Source organism: Leuresthes tenuis, unplaced genomic scaffold, assembly GCF_036924035.1.
Source record: "Leuresthes tenuis unplaced genomic scaffold, fLeuTen1.0.hap1 SCAF_24, whole genome shotgun sequence".
Taxonomy (NCBI): Eukaryota; Metazoa; Chordata; class Actinopteri; order Atheriniformes; family Atherinopsidae; genus Leuresthes; species Leuresthes tenuis.
In genome coordinates this window covers 14500942-14513871 of record NW_027325378.1, presented here as the reverse complement: position 1 = coordinate 14513871, position 12930 = coordinate 14500942, and the positions used below count along the sequence as shown (strand labels likewise).

The 12930-nt window shown below is 45.8% G+C and overlaps 2 protein-coding genes across 2 annotated transcripts; one reads left to right on the top strand and one right to left on the bottom strand.

The window, feature by feature from the left end:
• Positions 1-31: 31 nt before the first annotated feature.
• Positions 32-3939, top strand: pdia4 (protein disulfide isomerase family A, member 4). The gene is made up of 10 exons (XM_072378747.1): positions 32-302; positions 719-893; positions 1043-1248; positions 1354-1492; positions 1591-1796; positions 1902-2060; positions 2269-2420; positions 2652-2808; positions 2952-3185; positions 3287-3939. Exons 1-10 carry the CDS (start codon positions 227-229, stop codon positions 3697-3699), a joined length of 1917 nt encoding a protein of 638 aa, XP_072234848.1. The 5' UTR covers positions 32-226; the 3' UTR covers positions 3700-3939.
• Positions 3940-4029: 90 nt separating this feature from the next.
• Positions 4030-12476, bottom strand: LOC140284759 (alanine aminotransferase 2-like). The gene is made up of 12 exons (XM_072378748.1): positions 12370-12476; positions 12071-12273; positions 9075-9164; positions 8269-8377; positions 7960-8093; positions 7270-7513; positions 7060-7139; positions 6595-6731; positions 6109-6283; positions 4936-5091; positions 4741-4853; positions 4030-4610 (listed from the first exon to the last, which is right to left on the bottom strand). Exons 2-12 carry the CDS (start codon positions 12215-12217, stop codon positions 4520-4522), a joined length of 1476 nt encoding a protein of 491 aa, XP_072234849.1. The 5' UTR covers positions 12218-12273; positions 12370-12476; the 3' UTR covers positions 4030-4519.
• Positions 12477-12930: the final 454 nt, after the last annotated feature.

The following is a 12930-nucleotide window of genomic DNA, read 5'->3' as shown; positions in this document are numbered from 1 at the left end:
ACGTGGCAAGTCAGACAAGTTCCAGGCGGAGGAGGAGGCGTGTGTGATTTCAGAAGTTTGTATGAAACCACAAACGGAAGATTTGCACAGCCACAAATCAGTATTGATCCGGACAGCGGGTCTGACAGGGTTTTGATGATATTCATCAGCGTTATTAGTTAAAAGTAATTAACCGGCTACTTTGGGGCATCACGTCCTTGACGCGGGGCTGTATCATCTGTGGACAATGAGGAAGGTTGCTTTGCTGCTAATTGTGCTGCTCGGCATTGCACATTTTGCGACTATCAGCAGATGCGAGGATGGTAAGTTTGAGCTGCTTTACAGTCTCTTACGGTTATTACGACCAAATAAGCTATTTAAGTAAGGCAGTGGCGCAAATAGTGTGTGTGTATTTCCTCCAAGTTCCTGTCAGTCTAACTAGCTAGCTAAGTTACTATGGATACCCTAATCAGCCTGCTAGCTAGCATGCTATCTAACTGTCAACAGAACTGCGACGCGCACTTTATTATGCCGTTTGGTGGCTTTTGAGTGGTAATGGTAACTTTGTGCAGTTTCCATAGATTTCTATCGGTTGTCATTTGTCTGTGTGCACTCCACAAAAAATATGTTGCTGTCTCTTGCATGGTTTCTGGTGCAAGTGCCAAGCTACCCGGGGTTTGCTTCAAAATCATTGTGCTCCCGTCTCCTGTTTGATATTAAGTTAAGATATTATGTTAAGATGTTGCAGAAGACAAGGAGGAGACTGACGAAGAGGACAGTGACGATGAGGAGGAAGACGAGGAAGATGACACGGAGGTGAAAGAGGAGAACGGGGTGCTGGTTCTCACTGATGGCAACTTTGACACCTTCATGGAGGGCAAAGACACGGTCCTAGTTGAGTTTTATGCTCCATGGTAGGTTCTGCAGTCTCATTGTTCTTTTTAGAATTCTTTAAATGGGATGTTCCATGTAGTGATCAATAAAAAAAAAATGATGAGCTCTCCTCTTTGTCTTCACACGATGGCAGACTTCTCCTTCATACTGTATCGGTTTATTTTGTCAGGTGTGGCCACTGCAAGCAGTTTGCCCCAGAGTATGAGAAAATTGCTCAGACCCTCAAAGAAAACGACCCTCCTATCCCCGTGGCCAAAGTGGACGCAACAGTTGCCAGTGCGGTGGCGAGCAGGTTCGACGTGTCCGGATATCCCACCATCAAGATTTTGAAAAACGGCGAGCCTGTGGACTACGACGGAGACAGAACGGAGAAGGGTGAGAGTTCAGCTGAAGCATTTTGCAGCCTTACAATAAATCCGCTGCCTTTTTAAATTCATGTGTATTTATAATATAAATGTGGTGAACACCTGTTTGTTGCAGCCATTGTGGAGCGGGTGAAAGAGGTGTCTCAACCAGACTGGAAGCCACCTCCCGAGGCCACGCTGGTGCTGACAAAGGACAACTTTGATGATGCCGTTAATGAGGCCAACATCATCCTGGTGGAGTTTTATGCTCCGTGGTGAGTTGGTTGTGAAATGCAGATTATGTGTCGCGAGTGCCTGGATTTGTATGACTGGCTCCAATAGAATGAAATTGAAAAATTCTTCCTTTCCACAGGTGTGGACACTGCAAGCGTCTGGCTCCAGAGTACGAGAAGGCGGCGAAGGAGCTGAGCCAGCGCTCTCCTCCCATTCCTCTGGCCAAGGTGGACGCCACAGTGGAGACTGAGATCGCCTCACGCTTCGGCATCTCCGGCTATCCCAGCCTGAAGATGTTCAGGAAGGGCAAGGTGTTTGAGTACAGCGGACCCAGAGAGAGCTACGGTAGGTCACTGGCCGTGTGTTGTCTGCTCCAGTAGTTTTCCTGTGTGTTGCTTTTCGGTTCGTCCTCCATCATCGGTCATCATGTTTTTGTTTTTTTCCCCCAAGGCATCGTCGACTACATGAGTGAGCAGGCAGGGCCTCCCTCCAAGCAGGTCCAGGCGGCAAAACAGGTGCAAGAGCTCATCAAGGATGGCGACGATGTCGTCATCGTCGGTGTGTTCTCCAGTGACCAAGATGCAGCCTATGAGATCTACATCGAAGCCTGTAAGTGTTTAGTTTTTATTGGTTCTTTTTGACATCACATTTAGCTTTGAGCTAACCGACATGCAGTGATTTGCAGCAGCCCGCATCTTAAACGCATCGCTCTTTCAGAGCGCTTATGTCTCTGCTTGTTGAGAGTGCAACCTTTTGTTGTTCTTCAAAATGTGGGCGATGATGAATGTGTGGAATCAGACTGCTGTTTTTCTGGCAGGTAATCTACTGCGAGAAGACTTCACCTTCCGTCACACCTATAGCGCTGAGGTGGCCAAACTGCTGAAAGCTTCTCCCGGTCAGATAGTCGTCATTCAGCCTGAGAAGTTCCACTCGAAGCATGAGCCGGCGTCTCACACACTTAAAGTCAAGGTGCAGTGTTTCATTTCACTTTCCACCACTTTCTGTCTTTTTTTTTTTTTTTTTTTTCTCTCTCTAGCTGAATTTGAATGGTCTCCACTGGGTATTAAACTCACGCCTGGGCTTTGTTTCGGTTTGTCTTTTCAGTCTTAGTGTAAAAATATCCTAGCAGTGCATGCTTGATCGAGCAACATTCAAAAAAAAAAAAAGGTGCGTTGAACTTGAGACGTGTTAATTATACAGGACTCCACATCGGTGTCAGAAGTGCAGGAGTTCTTCAAGAAACATTCCATTCCTCTGGTGGGACACAGAAAACCAAGCAACGACGCTAAACGCTACAGCCAAAGGCCCCTGGTGGTGGTTTATTATGGAATAGACTTCAGCTTTGACTACAGGAAAGGTACGTTAAGAAGTCTGACCTGACATCTTGCTCAGCTTGTCATGAGAACTTGCCTCTGCTTCTTTTATTCTCTAAGTTGTGTCTGGGATTTATAAAAAAATATCTAAAATGTCATACTTTCTCTTGTCGACTTTCATTTGTAGCTACGCAGTTCTGGAGGTCAAAGGTGCTTGAGGTGGCCAAAGACTTCCCAGAGTACACGTTTGCCATCGCTGACGAGGAGGATTATGCCGAGGAGCTGAAGAGCCTCGGCCTCAGTGAGAGTGGAGAGGAAGTGAACGTCGGCATTATGGCAGACGGAGGCAAGAAGTTTGCCATGGAGCCAGAGGAGTTTGACTCGGACGTGCTGGAAGACTTTGTTAAGGCTTTTAAGAAAGGTTAATGTTTTCTTTGTTTTTAAATTGAACTGTTCTTACATTAACTCGCATTTTTCTTGCTAAAATATATATTTTTTTTTTGTCCTGAATTGTGTTTGCAGGAAAGCTCAAACCCATCATCAAGTCTCAGCCAGTGCCAAAGAGCAACAAGGGGCCAGTGAAGGTCGTGGTGGGAAAGACCTTTGACGAAATAGTCATGGATACCAAAAAGGATGTCCTTATAGAGTTTTATGCTCCCTGGTGCGGGCACTGTAAGAAACTGGAGCCCGACTATTTGGCTCTCGGCAAAAAGTATAAAAGTGAGAAGAACCTGGTGATCGCCAAGATGGACGCCACGACCAACGACGTGCCAGAGGACAGCTACAAAGTGGAGGGCTTCCCCACAATATACTTTGCCCCGAGTAACAGCAAGCAGAGCCCAGTGAAACTTGAGGGTGGAGACAGAACAGTAGAAGGGCTCAGCAAGTTCTTGGAAAAGCACGCCACAAAGCTACAGAAGAAGGACGAACTTTGAGACTTTCTGTAATTGGCTAAGAACTCTTGCTGCACTCGGACTGAGTCTGGGAGGGGAAAGGGAACGCAGCAGAATATAAACGGTGTTACTGAGTTTCTGCGATGATTACAAGATTTCATCATCCTTTTAGTTTCTGTTCATTTCAAGAGATTCCGCTTTCTTCTGTTTCTAAAAGCATGTAAGCACTGTTGACAAATTTTTAAATAAAACTGAAAATGATGGCGGCCTTGTGGGCCAACACTCAGTGGTGACTCTTTGTTCCGGTAAATCAACACAAGTCATGCTTCGTAAATGCCATATTTGAAATGAAGGGACAGGAAATGCAAACGGTTCAATAAAGAATCTCATTTAGGAACATTTAAAATATTAGTAATACAAATGGGTACACTTTGGAGCAGGCTCTGAAACACATGGACTCCCAACAAGTACCTCTCAGCATGGTGCATCCTCCTCAAGCCAGTGCTCGTAAAACATGAATTAACACCTAATCGTTCGGCTATAAACATCTTGGCATGAGAGGGATGCATCTGTGACAATGAGATGGAAAGATCCAACATCTTTTTGAACATAAAAGACCTAAGCAGGTTATTCTGAGAAAGTGCATCATGTACAGAAACTCATTACAGCTTTACATGAACAGGAAATGTGACTGCATCCGCTTTGCTAGCTAAAAAGGAAACATTCAAGTTTCTTCAATGACTAATAGCTTCTTTTTAAAAAAAAAAAAAGTCTCCATTCTGCCTCATTCACACAAAGGCACTTCAAGATACTGGCACTGGATGAGTTGGTTTGTGAGATGTGGTTGAAAGGGAAGGCGCTGTTAGGAAAACTCGCGTGTGAAGCGCAAGTGGAAGTCACGGATCTTCTGCAGCACCACCTTCAGCTTCTCAGTCGGAGGCAAGATGGTCATCCTGGTGGGGGTCGGTGCGGATGAATGGAAAGAAGATGTAGATAAATGAGAAACGACATGTTTATGCTGTGATCATGACCTTAAATATTGCATAATACTTGAAGTGAGGCCCCATCGTCAGCTATACCAACCTGAAGTGGAAGGTTCCCTCTTTCTGGCCAAAGCCACTTCCCGGCACCAAGCAGATTCCCTCCTCCTCCAGCAGCTTCATGCAGTAGAACATGTCTGGAAGCTGGCCCTCCTCCTGCAGACAAACACGTGCACGTTAATTCATGTAGCTGTCTACACACACATGAGTAAACAAGAGGTGTGTGCGGCGAACAGACCTTGGCCTTGTCAATGGCCTTCTGAGGCAGAGTGATGCGGGGGAAGGTGTACATGGCGCCCTGGACCGGGTTGCAGGTGATGCCAGGTACTGTGTTGAAGAGCTCCTGCGTTAGTCTGGCCTTCTCTGCCAAAGCTGCCAACACAACCGTCCGCTCCTGGAGGGGGTGAACACGTGTGGGGGTGAACCAACAACAACATACATGTAGAATTACACGTAAATAAAAAAAAAAAATGTGTGGCAGTTTACGTGCCAGGCAACAAGGCAGCATTTCCCTAACCTAAAAGTCAGCAAATGGTTCCTGAATTTCCATCAAATACAGATTAAAAAACATCTATTATGTCCAACAGCATGAAGCTTTTAAATACAGCTGGAATTCGTGTCTCTGGTGTGAATGTGGCTTCAAACATCTGAGCAACTCATTAAAAAAACACAACCTTTTTTTTTTTAACTCCCTCTTGTGGCCAAATGGAGCCACAACAGTGTTTCTCCATTTTTCACCCACTCACTGAAGTGATTAAACACACCCAGACTGTGCAGAACACTCAGTAGGCTGTTGCTCCACAGTTAGATCAATCCTCAAGAGGTGGAAGAGAGTAGTACACTTCCACTAAGCACAATGCAAGATGACTCAGGAGCAGGTTTCATCCTTTTAGAGCTCTTGCTGTTTTTTGGTTGTCTGCTATGATTGTATTCTCCTGTTAAAACAGTCTGTTTGTGCATTCTGTATTTCCTGACTGCTGAAATATACGGTTTCTTCCATCCAGTTACGAATCTCTCAACTGTCTAAGTCCCAGTAATGACTATCAACTTAATGGCTTCCTCCACTGCACACGGTTTCTGCCGGTTTGTGGGTCCAGTGAACACAGGCTACCAAATTTACAACACCATACATTACATAATATGTGTGATCCGCTTTAAAAAGCTCAGACTTTTGAAGCACAAAGCAGCTCTGAATTTAGACATTCAAATGGAATTATAAGAACCTTTTTTTTTTTCATTGGAGCACACAGAAGCTGATTATTTACGAGTGCTGTGTGTGGACACACTCAATGAAAGCTTTGTGTGCATAGATTATATGGTGTGGTGTTTTCCAGTGTAACCTGTTTGCACACACACTCAGGATCGTGGTGAAGGTGTGCCTGAGCTGATTAGCCGAGCGCGTTTCTCTGACCTTCATAAATGCGGTGTGGGAGGGCTCATCGGGTTGCGGCGGGTTAACCACCAGGTCCATCAGTGCCTGTCCGGAGACGGGGGGGCACAGACGCACCGACACCAGTTTGGTGAGCTGGGCCTTCACCTCGGGGTCCATGTTGAGCACCTCCATGTAGCCTCCACGGAATCCACACCTGATCAAGGTAAACAGAGGAAAGATGAAGATGGCGCCTGCTGCAGGGGATGCACGCGTCTGCAGGGAGAAGCAGCTCCAGCGGCCGAAGCTTTTGCTTCCTTACATGTTCAGTGAATTTCCTTTGCTCATTAAAAATGTGTGACACTGATGTTGTTCGTGTGGCTATTAGCGGTTATAAACTCCACATGCTGCCTTTGAGTGGCAATGCAAAGAGAAACAGAAGTACCATATTTTCATAGATATTAGTATATATGTGTGTGTGTGCGTGTGTGTGTGTGTGTGTGTGCAAGCAGGCATGTGGCTACTCACTCTCCCATGTAGCATTTGGAGGTGGAGTGGAAGGAGGCCATCTCCAACGTGCTGGAATACTCTGGTCCCATTTCAAACAGCACCTTCTTAAAGGAGTGGAACTTGCAACCCTCTGCATACACATTATCCTGGTAGACCTGCCACGGGGAAACACCCACAAGTGTAAACAATACAAGAAAGTAAGAAAGTATAGACGATGACGTGCACAACTAATCATGCTGTACGGGTTGTAAATTTAGGTCAAGAACAGCTGATTTATTCCTTTATATAAGATCACAGATCAGGCTATAGTAAGTGCTTTTACTCTACTAAAGTATAATTTGATTCTATCGAAATAGATTTTTTCTGAGATAAGCTTTTTCGAATGTCATTCGTTTTTTACTGTTCTTCTTATTTCGTGTTTTGAGACATAAAAAACGGACTATGTTAAACTGCTGAATAGAGGGAATGTCACTCTTGATTTACTTCATCAGCCATGAGGAAGAGATGCTCCTCTGTAGCAAATCGGATCACATCTTCAATGCACTGCCTGCTCTGGACCTGACCTGTGATGCAGGGCAGAGTGTGGTGGTTAGCAGGGACAAAGAAAACAATGAGCCGAGCCTTGAAACATGTTTTGGTGTTTGTTTTTTTTTTTTAGGCAGAATGTATCAAATGCTTGTCATTCACAACAACCTGTGGGGTTTCCAGGGTTGATGATGCACAGCACACGAGGCTTGCAGTGCTGCTTCGCTGCGTTCAGGGCTCTTCTGAGCTCCGTCACGTCCAGGCTCCAACACTTTTCTTCGTCCAGGTAGTAACTGATCTGCACGGCGCCCAGGTCTGCGAGGGCGGCCGAGTACAGGGGGTACTGCGGGATGGAGATCATCACTCCGGTGCGGTCACGGCCCTCACCGCACACCAGCAACTTCAGCATGGTCTGGGAGTGGAAGAGAAGGAGAAGGGAAGAGGAGTGGCTTTATTTCAGAGAATGTGACAAACTGGCAAGATGTTCGTGTGTATTAAGATGAAGAGGAGCTGTAGAAGTGTCCTGTCCTGGAGCAACACTGTGGACAAAATCTAACGCTGCCAGAAATGCCCCAGTTTGATACTGCCTGAAACAGTAGCAGTATCTTTTACTCCGGTGGTTGGGTTTATCTTACGGTTGCCCAGAAGCCTAATTCAGTTGCAAGTGACAGTGACAAAGGTCTGTGGGTGGGGTGAGGTCACAGATGTGCCAAGTACAGCTGCGTATATGATTAACTAAAGTTACATAAAAGGCCATTTCCACGAAATCATCCGTGTCGGGTTAAAGCAACAAAGCATCTCGTGAAGCAGTAAGTCAGCACTTTTTGGGTGAGGAGATAGTAAAGAGGTGATAGATACCACAATAGCATCACTGGCCCCGGTGGAGAGGTAGATGTTGTCAGGGTTAGAGGGGATGCCACCGTCTCTCTTCTCTATGTAGTGCGCCACATCCTGGCGGATGCACTCAATTCCCTGGCTGGCACTGTAGGCCCCTTGGACACGAGAGAGTGAACTTTGACTCAGACAGAACGGACCGCATCGACCAGCTGACACTTTTTAACACTGTTCACACACAGACTGTCCAAATCAATTATTAAAGAGTGACGCATTTGCTGGAATAGGGAGACGTGCGCGTGTGGTTGGAGGAGTTGGGGGGAGTTGTCTGACCTATGCTGTGACCTCCACAGGCATCGAGAATACGCCGCGCTCTCTTCTTGGCGTCCTCTGGAAACTTGTTGTCCTCCAGGAGTTCGGGATAAGAACACAGAGCCAACACCTGAGGGAGGAGGGCAAAAATCATTCAGAAAATTGACCATTAACAGGCATTGTAACACATTCAGGACTTGTTTGACCTCATTCAGTTTGACATTAAATACCGGATACATCTCAGCTTTTAACTTTTAAGCCAGAGTTAAAAGAGCTGCGTATGAGACAGCCATTTCAACACATTACAAGGCTACTCTAGGATATACACACCAGGAGACGGATCCATAAACGATGTGTACATAAAGAATTTAATAAAAACCTGTGCGCCATTTCCTCCACACATACCAGCAATCTAACCTGACAGGAGGTGGAAACTAATAAAGAGAAGACAGAATTGACTATAAAACACACCATGAAAGACAATTTCATGGAGCTTGCTCAGTACGATGGTGACTTTGTTTAGGTTTTTTTATTTTTTATTAGGTTATCATCATCAGTTTTCACAAATAACAGCAGCTGTGTGTTGCGTGCGATGGGTGTGGATTGTCTTATAGACTTCCACGATCCATCTGTACATATCAGAGCAAGACTTTATGGTTGTGTGTTCAATTGCTGCAGATAAGACGGAGGCTGCCGGTCCTCCACCATAGCCCTGATGTAAACAATCATTTCTATTTAATATCTGCAGACTGGTTTGATCTGAACACGCAGCCAGTATCCAGATTGTTTTAAAACAGTTCAAGAAAGTCGATGTTTTTGTGTCCAACCTGTCTGAAGAAGGTGATTGGCTTCTGGCCCATGGCGTGGGCATCTCCTATGTTAGCCTTGATGACTTCTGAGAATGGTTTCTTGACTCCCTGCAATGGTAAAGACAAAAAAAAAAACAGGTTTACAGTTTTTAGAAGACAGGTTAAGTCTCTGAGAATAAGCAAGAGGACTCGCAAGATGTGTTTGGACATGCAAACACGAGTAAGTCTGAGAGAGACCCCAGGGAAGATACAGTCAAAACTTCAGGACTGAAAAACGGAAACATTTCTGCAGATTCTTTTTCCTTTTGAACTGCCTCTAAGCTCCAATAATTACCAAAGTCAGTCACATCACACTAATCTGTGTTCCAGCCTCCTGATGGCTCAGCATTTAAATCAAACCAGTCCAACTAGCACTCCTCTCATAGCAACCCCCTGGCCCCCTCCACACGCACACACACATCATCTCCCCTCTGGTTTACAAAGACACCGGCACAGAGTCTGGTTTTGTCTGTGGAGCAGGAGTGTCGGCCTGAGAGGGGGTGACGCTGCTGCCAGAGCCTCACAGAGACACAAACCTCCCTCTGTTTGTGGCAGGGATACGAATCAAGACACGCTGATCAAATCTAATCATATGGCTAGTTTGAAATTTCTTTTATTCTACTCGTCCTCTGCTGTCCAGTCTCTGTTCATCTTTGCTTCACCAGCCAATCCCTCCTCCTCCTCCTCCTCGCTTTGACGTAACCGAATCATGCAAACTCTGCTTTGGTGCCTGTGTGGTCTGTTAGTGCAGCCCCACATGGTGCACCTGCCGCTGCTCCTCAGATGACGTCACGCCACACCAGATAGCCTCGTGTTGTTTTATAGCAAGGCTGACCAAAAGAGTCTCAGCAGATATGGACAGCGGACGGGCTGTGACAATCTCAGCGACTTTTTTGGTTTCGTGGTTTGAGCTTTAGAACTACAGAGTACGGTACTGCAGGAAAAAAAATAAAAAAAATCAGACTGAAGCTCTACAAGAGCAAAGAAATACATTCGAACTAAATGCAAAACACTGAAATTAGTGGAGCCTGCGTCACACCACGCTTGCAGCCCTGTGTTAATGATGGGACCTTCCTCTGGTGGCTGCAAAGATACTTTGTGTGTGCCTTGTGTCACGGAGTTATACATGCAGAAGGCCCCACTCCCTTTCAGTCAAACAAACAGAAATGGCTGCTTTTACCCATAAAAACATTCCCCAAGCTGAATCCAGGTGGATTATACAGTAGTAAGAGACTGCATATTACTACTCAGTCGAGCCAGTTCTTAGCAATCTCTCCTCTCAGCTTTTTTTTTGTCCAGCCTGCCTTTCTACATAGTTCGACTCATCTGAATATAGGAATGCTGAAGCAAAATCCCTCAAGGTCTCTTCTGGTTGGTTTGAAATTTACATAACTTGATGCAGCACGTTTCCCCTTCACCCTTCATCCCTTCCTCACTCTGATGCAACAAAGAGACTGACTGTTCTTTGAGCCAGTTAGTTCAGCGCTGCGTTCTCCTGCTCAGCCAGCGCCAGGCACTGATTATTCAGATCGGATCGGATCGGGCCGCCAGGCCAAAACACCCGGATCACCATGGCAGAACAGAGCCTGGCCTGACAACCGTCTCATGATACTGTCACCTCACTAGATCTGTTCAGTCATGCCACAATAACTGAAACTAGACTAATTTAGGCTTTAGCTCTTGCAAACTGGGGAATAATCGTAGTCAATTGGTTACACGTGAGTCGTCTAATTCAACGCCATCTTTCGGGATAGTAGAAAGAAAACTATTACCTTTATCAGTATTCAGTCAAATCAATAAGATCAAGAAGGGGAACAAGACAATCTGTAGAAATATCAGGCAGATTCTGTTCCCGTCCTCTGTTTTATTAACAGAGAAAATGCAGACTTTTCAGAGGCCTGAGTTAACCTGCCGCAGAGTGTCATGGCGGATGTCTGGGCTGTGATTTATGGGAGTCATCACGACACCACCACAAGCACATGCACAAAATCTGCTGAACCACCAGTAAAGTGTTCCAGTCACAGATCGGACAGGAAGCACGCCGGCGGTCAGCGAGTCAGCTGCTGCAAGAAACTCCATTATCTGACAGTTTGTTCTTGGACTTGATCTAAAAACTTTCTTTTTCTTTTAAAAGTGGACGAGGACAACAAAGACGTGGGGGCGCTTTCATCAGAGCCTTGCAGAGGCAGCAGCGCACCAATGAAGTCTCTCTCCTCAGCGGGCAAGCCCAGAAACAAAAGAGGAGAGCAAAAGCGGTCTCTTTTGTTACGCAATGACACTTCACAATATACACATCCCTTGAGTCCGGCAGCCACCTCGGGCTAGAATGCACTCAAAGGCAGTCAGAGCTGTCCTCTCCAGTTCATCACTTAAAGAAAAGGAGAGGGAGGGAAGAAAAGTACAGAAAGTACACTAGCTCAGTGTTACCTCTGCTGTAATATGTAATATGAGCAGAACAGTAAGGCTCACTGTGGTGAGACAGACCTACTCTCCCTGTCCCACTTTAACTAGCTGAGTCACAGTGAAAAGTGAGCTTTCTTTTTAATCAAAAATCTTATCTCGAGGAAACACCAGTGAAGAAGTTATTTTTCCTCACTGTCCGCAGCAGCTGGTGTGTGTGTGCCAAAACCCACTAAGAGCCAGTGCTTTTATGTACAAAGACAAGTCCCAGCAGGTGTTGGGGAGATACGACAAAAATGACCCGCGTCACGCGGACACTCCAAAGTATGCGGGTGTCCCCCTTGGGTGTTCCAGCTGTTGAACGCTCCAGCAGCTGGACAGTCTTTGAGCTAAAAGTCTGACAGATAAACATGTGCTTTAGATAAACAAATTGCCCTTTCATAAGGTCGCCTAACTCCCTCCCAAGTGCCCTGTAAAAACTGTTTTTCATCGTTTTTCTCGGCGCTTCAGTCAACTCTACTGCGGCTCACGCGCAGAGAGGCGCGAGCATGCTGCAGCCACTCGTTTAATTTTACCTCTCGGAGCTCCTTCTCTATCTGCACCGCCCGCTGGACGATGGGACCCCGGACCGCGTACTCGACGCGCTTCACATTGGGGTTCATGTTGTCGAGAGTCAGCACCTTTTCCCGACACGGGACCCCGTTTACCGCCTGATGCGACATGTCGGTTATGTCACGCTCACGCCGCTTTCTGTCAATGCCGCACGTTGAAGTGGTATCTAAAACAGAACAACAGAGCAAGTGAGATGAGTGTTAACAGGAATGAGGAGAAGACCGTAGCCGCACAAGGACAGATAAAGTTTATCGGAAATTACCAGTTGGTCAACAGGGATAGCGGAGTTGAAGTAAATTTGACTCGTGTGCTCCTTTTTCCCTCCTCGCGCCCCACTCAACTCCTACTGTTAGTTTGGAGGCTGTCGGTGTTCATATTCCCAGCCGGGCCGCCACGCCTTCGCTCTTTACTGCTGGCGGTTGGTTGGATTTTCTTCTCTCAGTTTGCTTCTGAATAGAGCGTGCCAAATGACACATTTAAGTACTGTCGGAAAAAAAATCTTTAGCCCTCAGCCCTTTAACGTGTAGCTTCTGAATTAAAAAAAAAAGAGAGAGAAAAGGCTTCAAGTTCAAATACCACACTGAATAATAGTAATAACGAATTGTAAATACAAAATAGGTGGGAAAGTGTTTGTTTTTTTAGGATTGGTCATACTAACAGGTATTCAAGAGCGTTACCATGAAGAGAGTTGCATGGGAAAGTTTAATTTCAGCCACACTAAAAGTATCAGCAAATAGGGGCTAATTTCCACGAGCCAGCAGACAAAGTCCAATACTGTCATTTTAATTCGTGTTTCGCCACCTGAATGTGAAAGAAGATGTGT

What these genes read in the sequence shown, in the direction of transcription:
- pdia4 (XM_072378747.1), top strand. Translation starts at nt 227, where the DNA reads ATGAGGAAGGTTGCTTTGCTGCTAATTGTGCTGCTCGGCATTGCACAT. An exon ending in GTGGAGTTTTATGCTCCGTG is followed by an intron (nt 1,493 to 1,590) that starts GTGAGTTGGTTG and finishes TCCTTTCCACAG; the next exon opens with GTGTGGACACTGCAAGCGTC. An exon ending in TGTTAAGGCTTTTAAGAAAG is followed by an intron (nt 3,186 to 3,286) that starts GTTAATGTTTTC and finishes TTGTGTTTGCAG; the next exon opens with GAAAGCTCAAACCCATCATC.
- LOC140284759 (XM_072378748.1), bottom strand. Translation starts at nt 12,217, where the DNA reads ATGTCGCATCAGGCGGTAAACGGGGTCCCGTGTCGGGAAAAGGTGCTG. An exon ending in CAACCCTGGAAACCCCACAG is followed by an intron (nt 7,140 to 7,269) that starts GTTGTTGTGAAT and finishes CCTGCATCACAG; the next exon opens with GTCAGGTCCAGAGCAGGCAG. An exon ending in AGGCCATTGACAAGGCCAAG is followed by an intron (nt 4,854 to 4,935) that starts GTCTGTTCGCCG and finishes GTTTGTCTGCAG; the next exon opens with GAGGAGGGCCAGCTTCCAGA.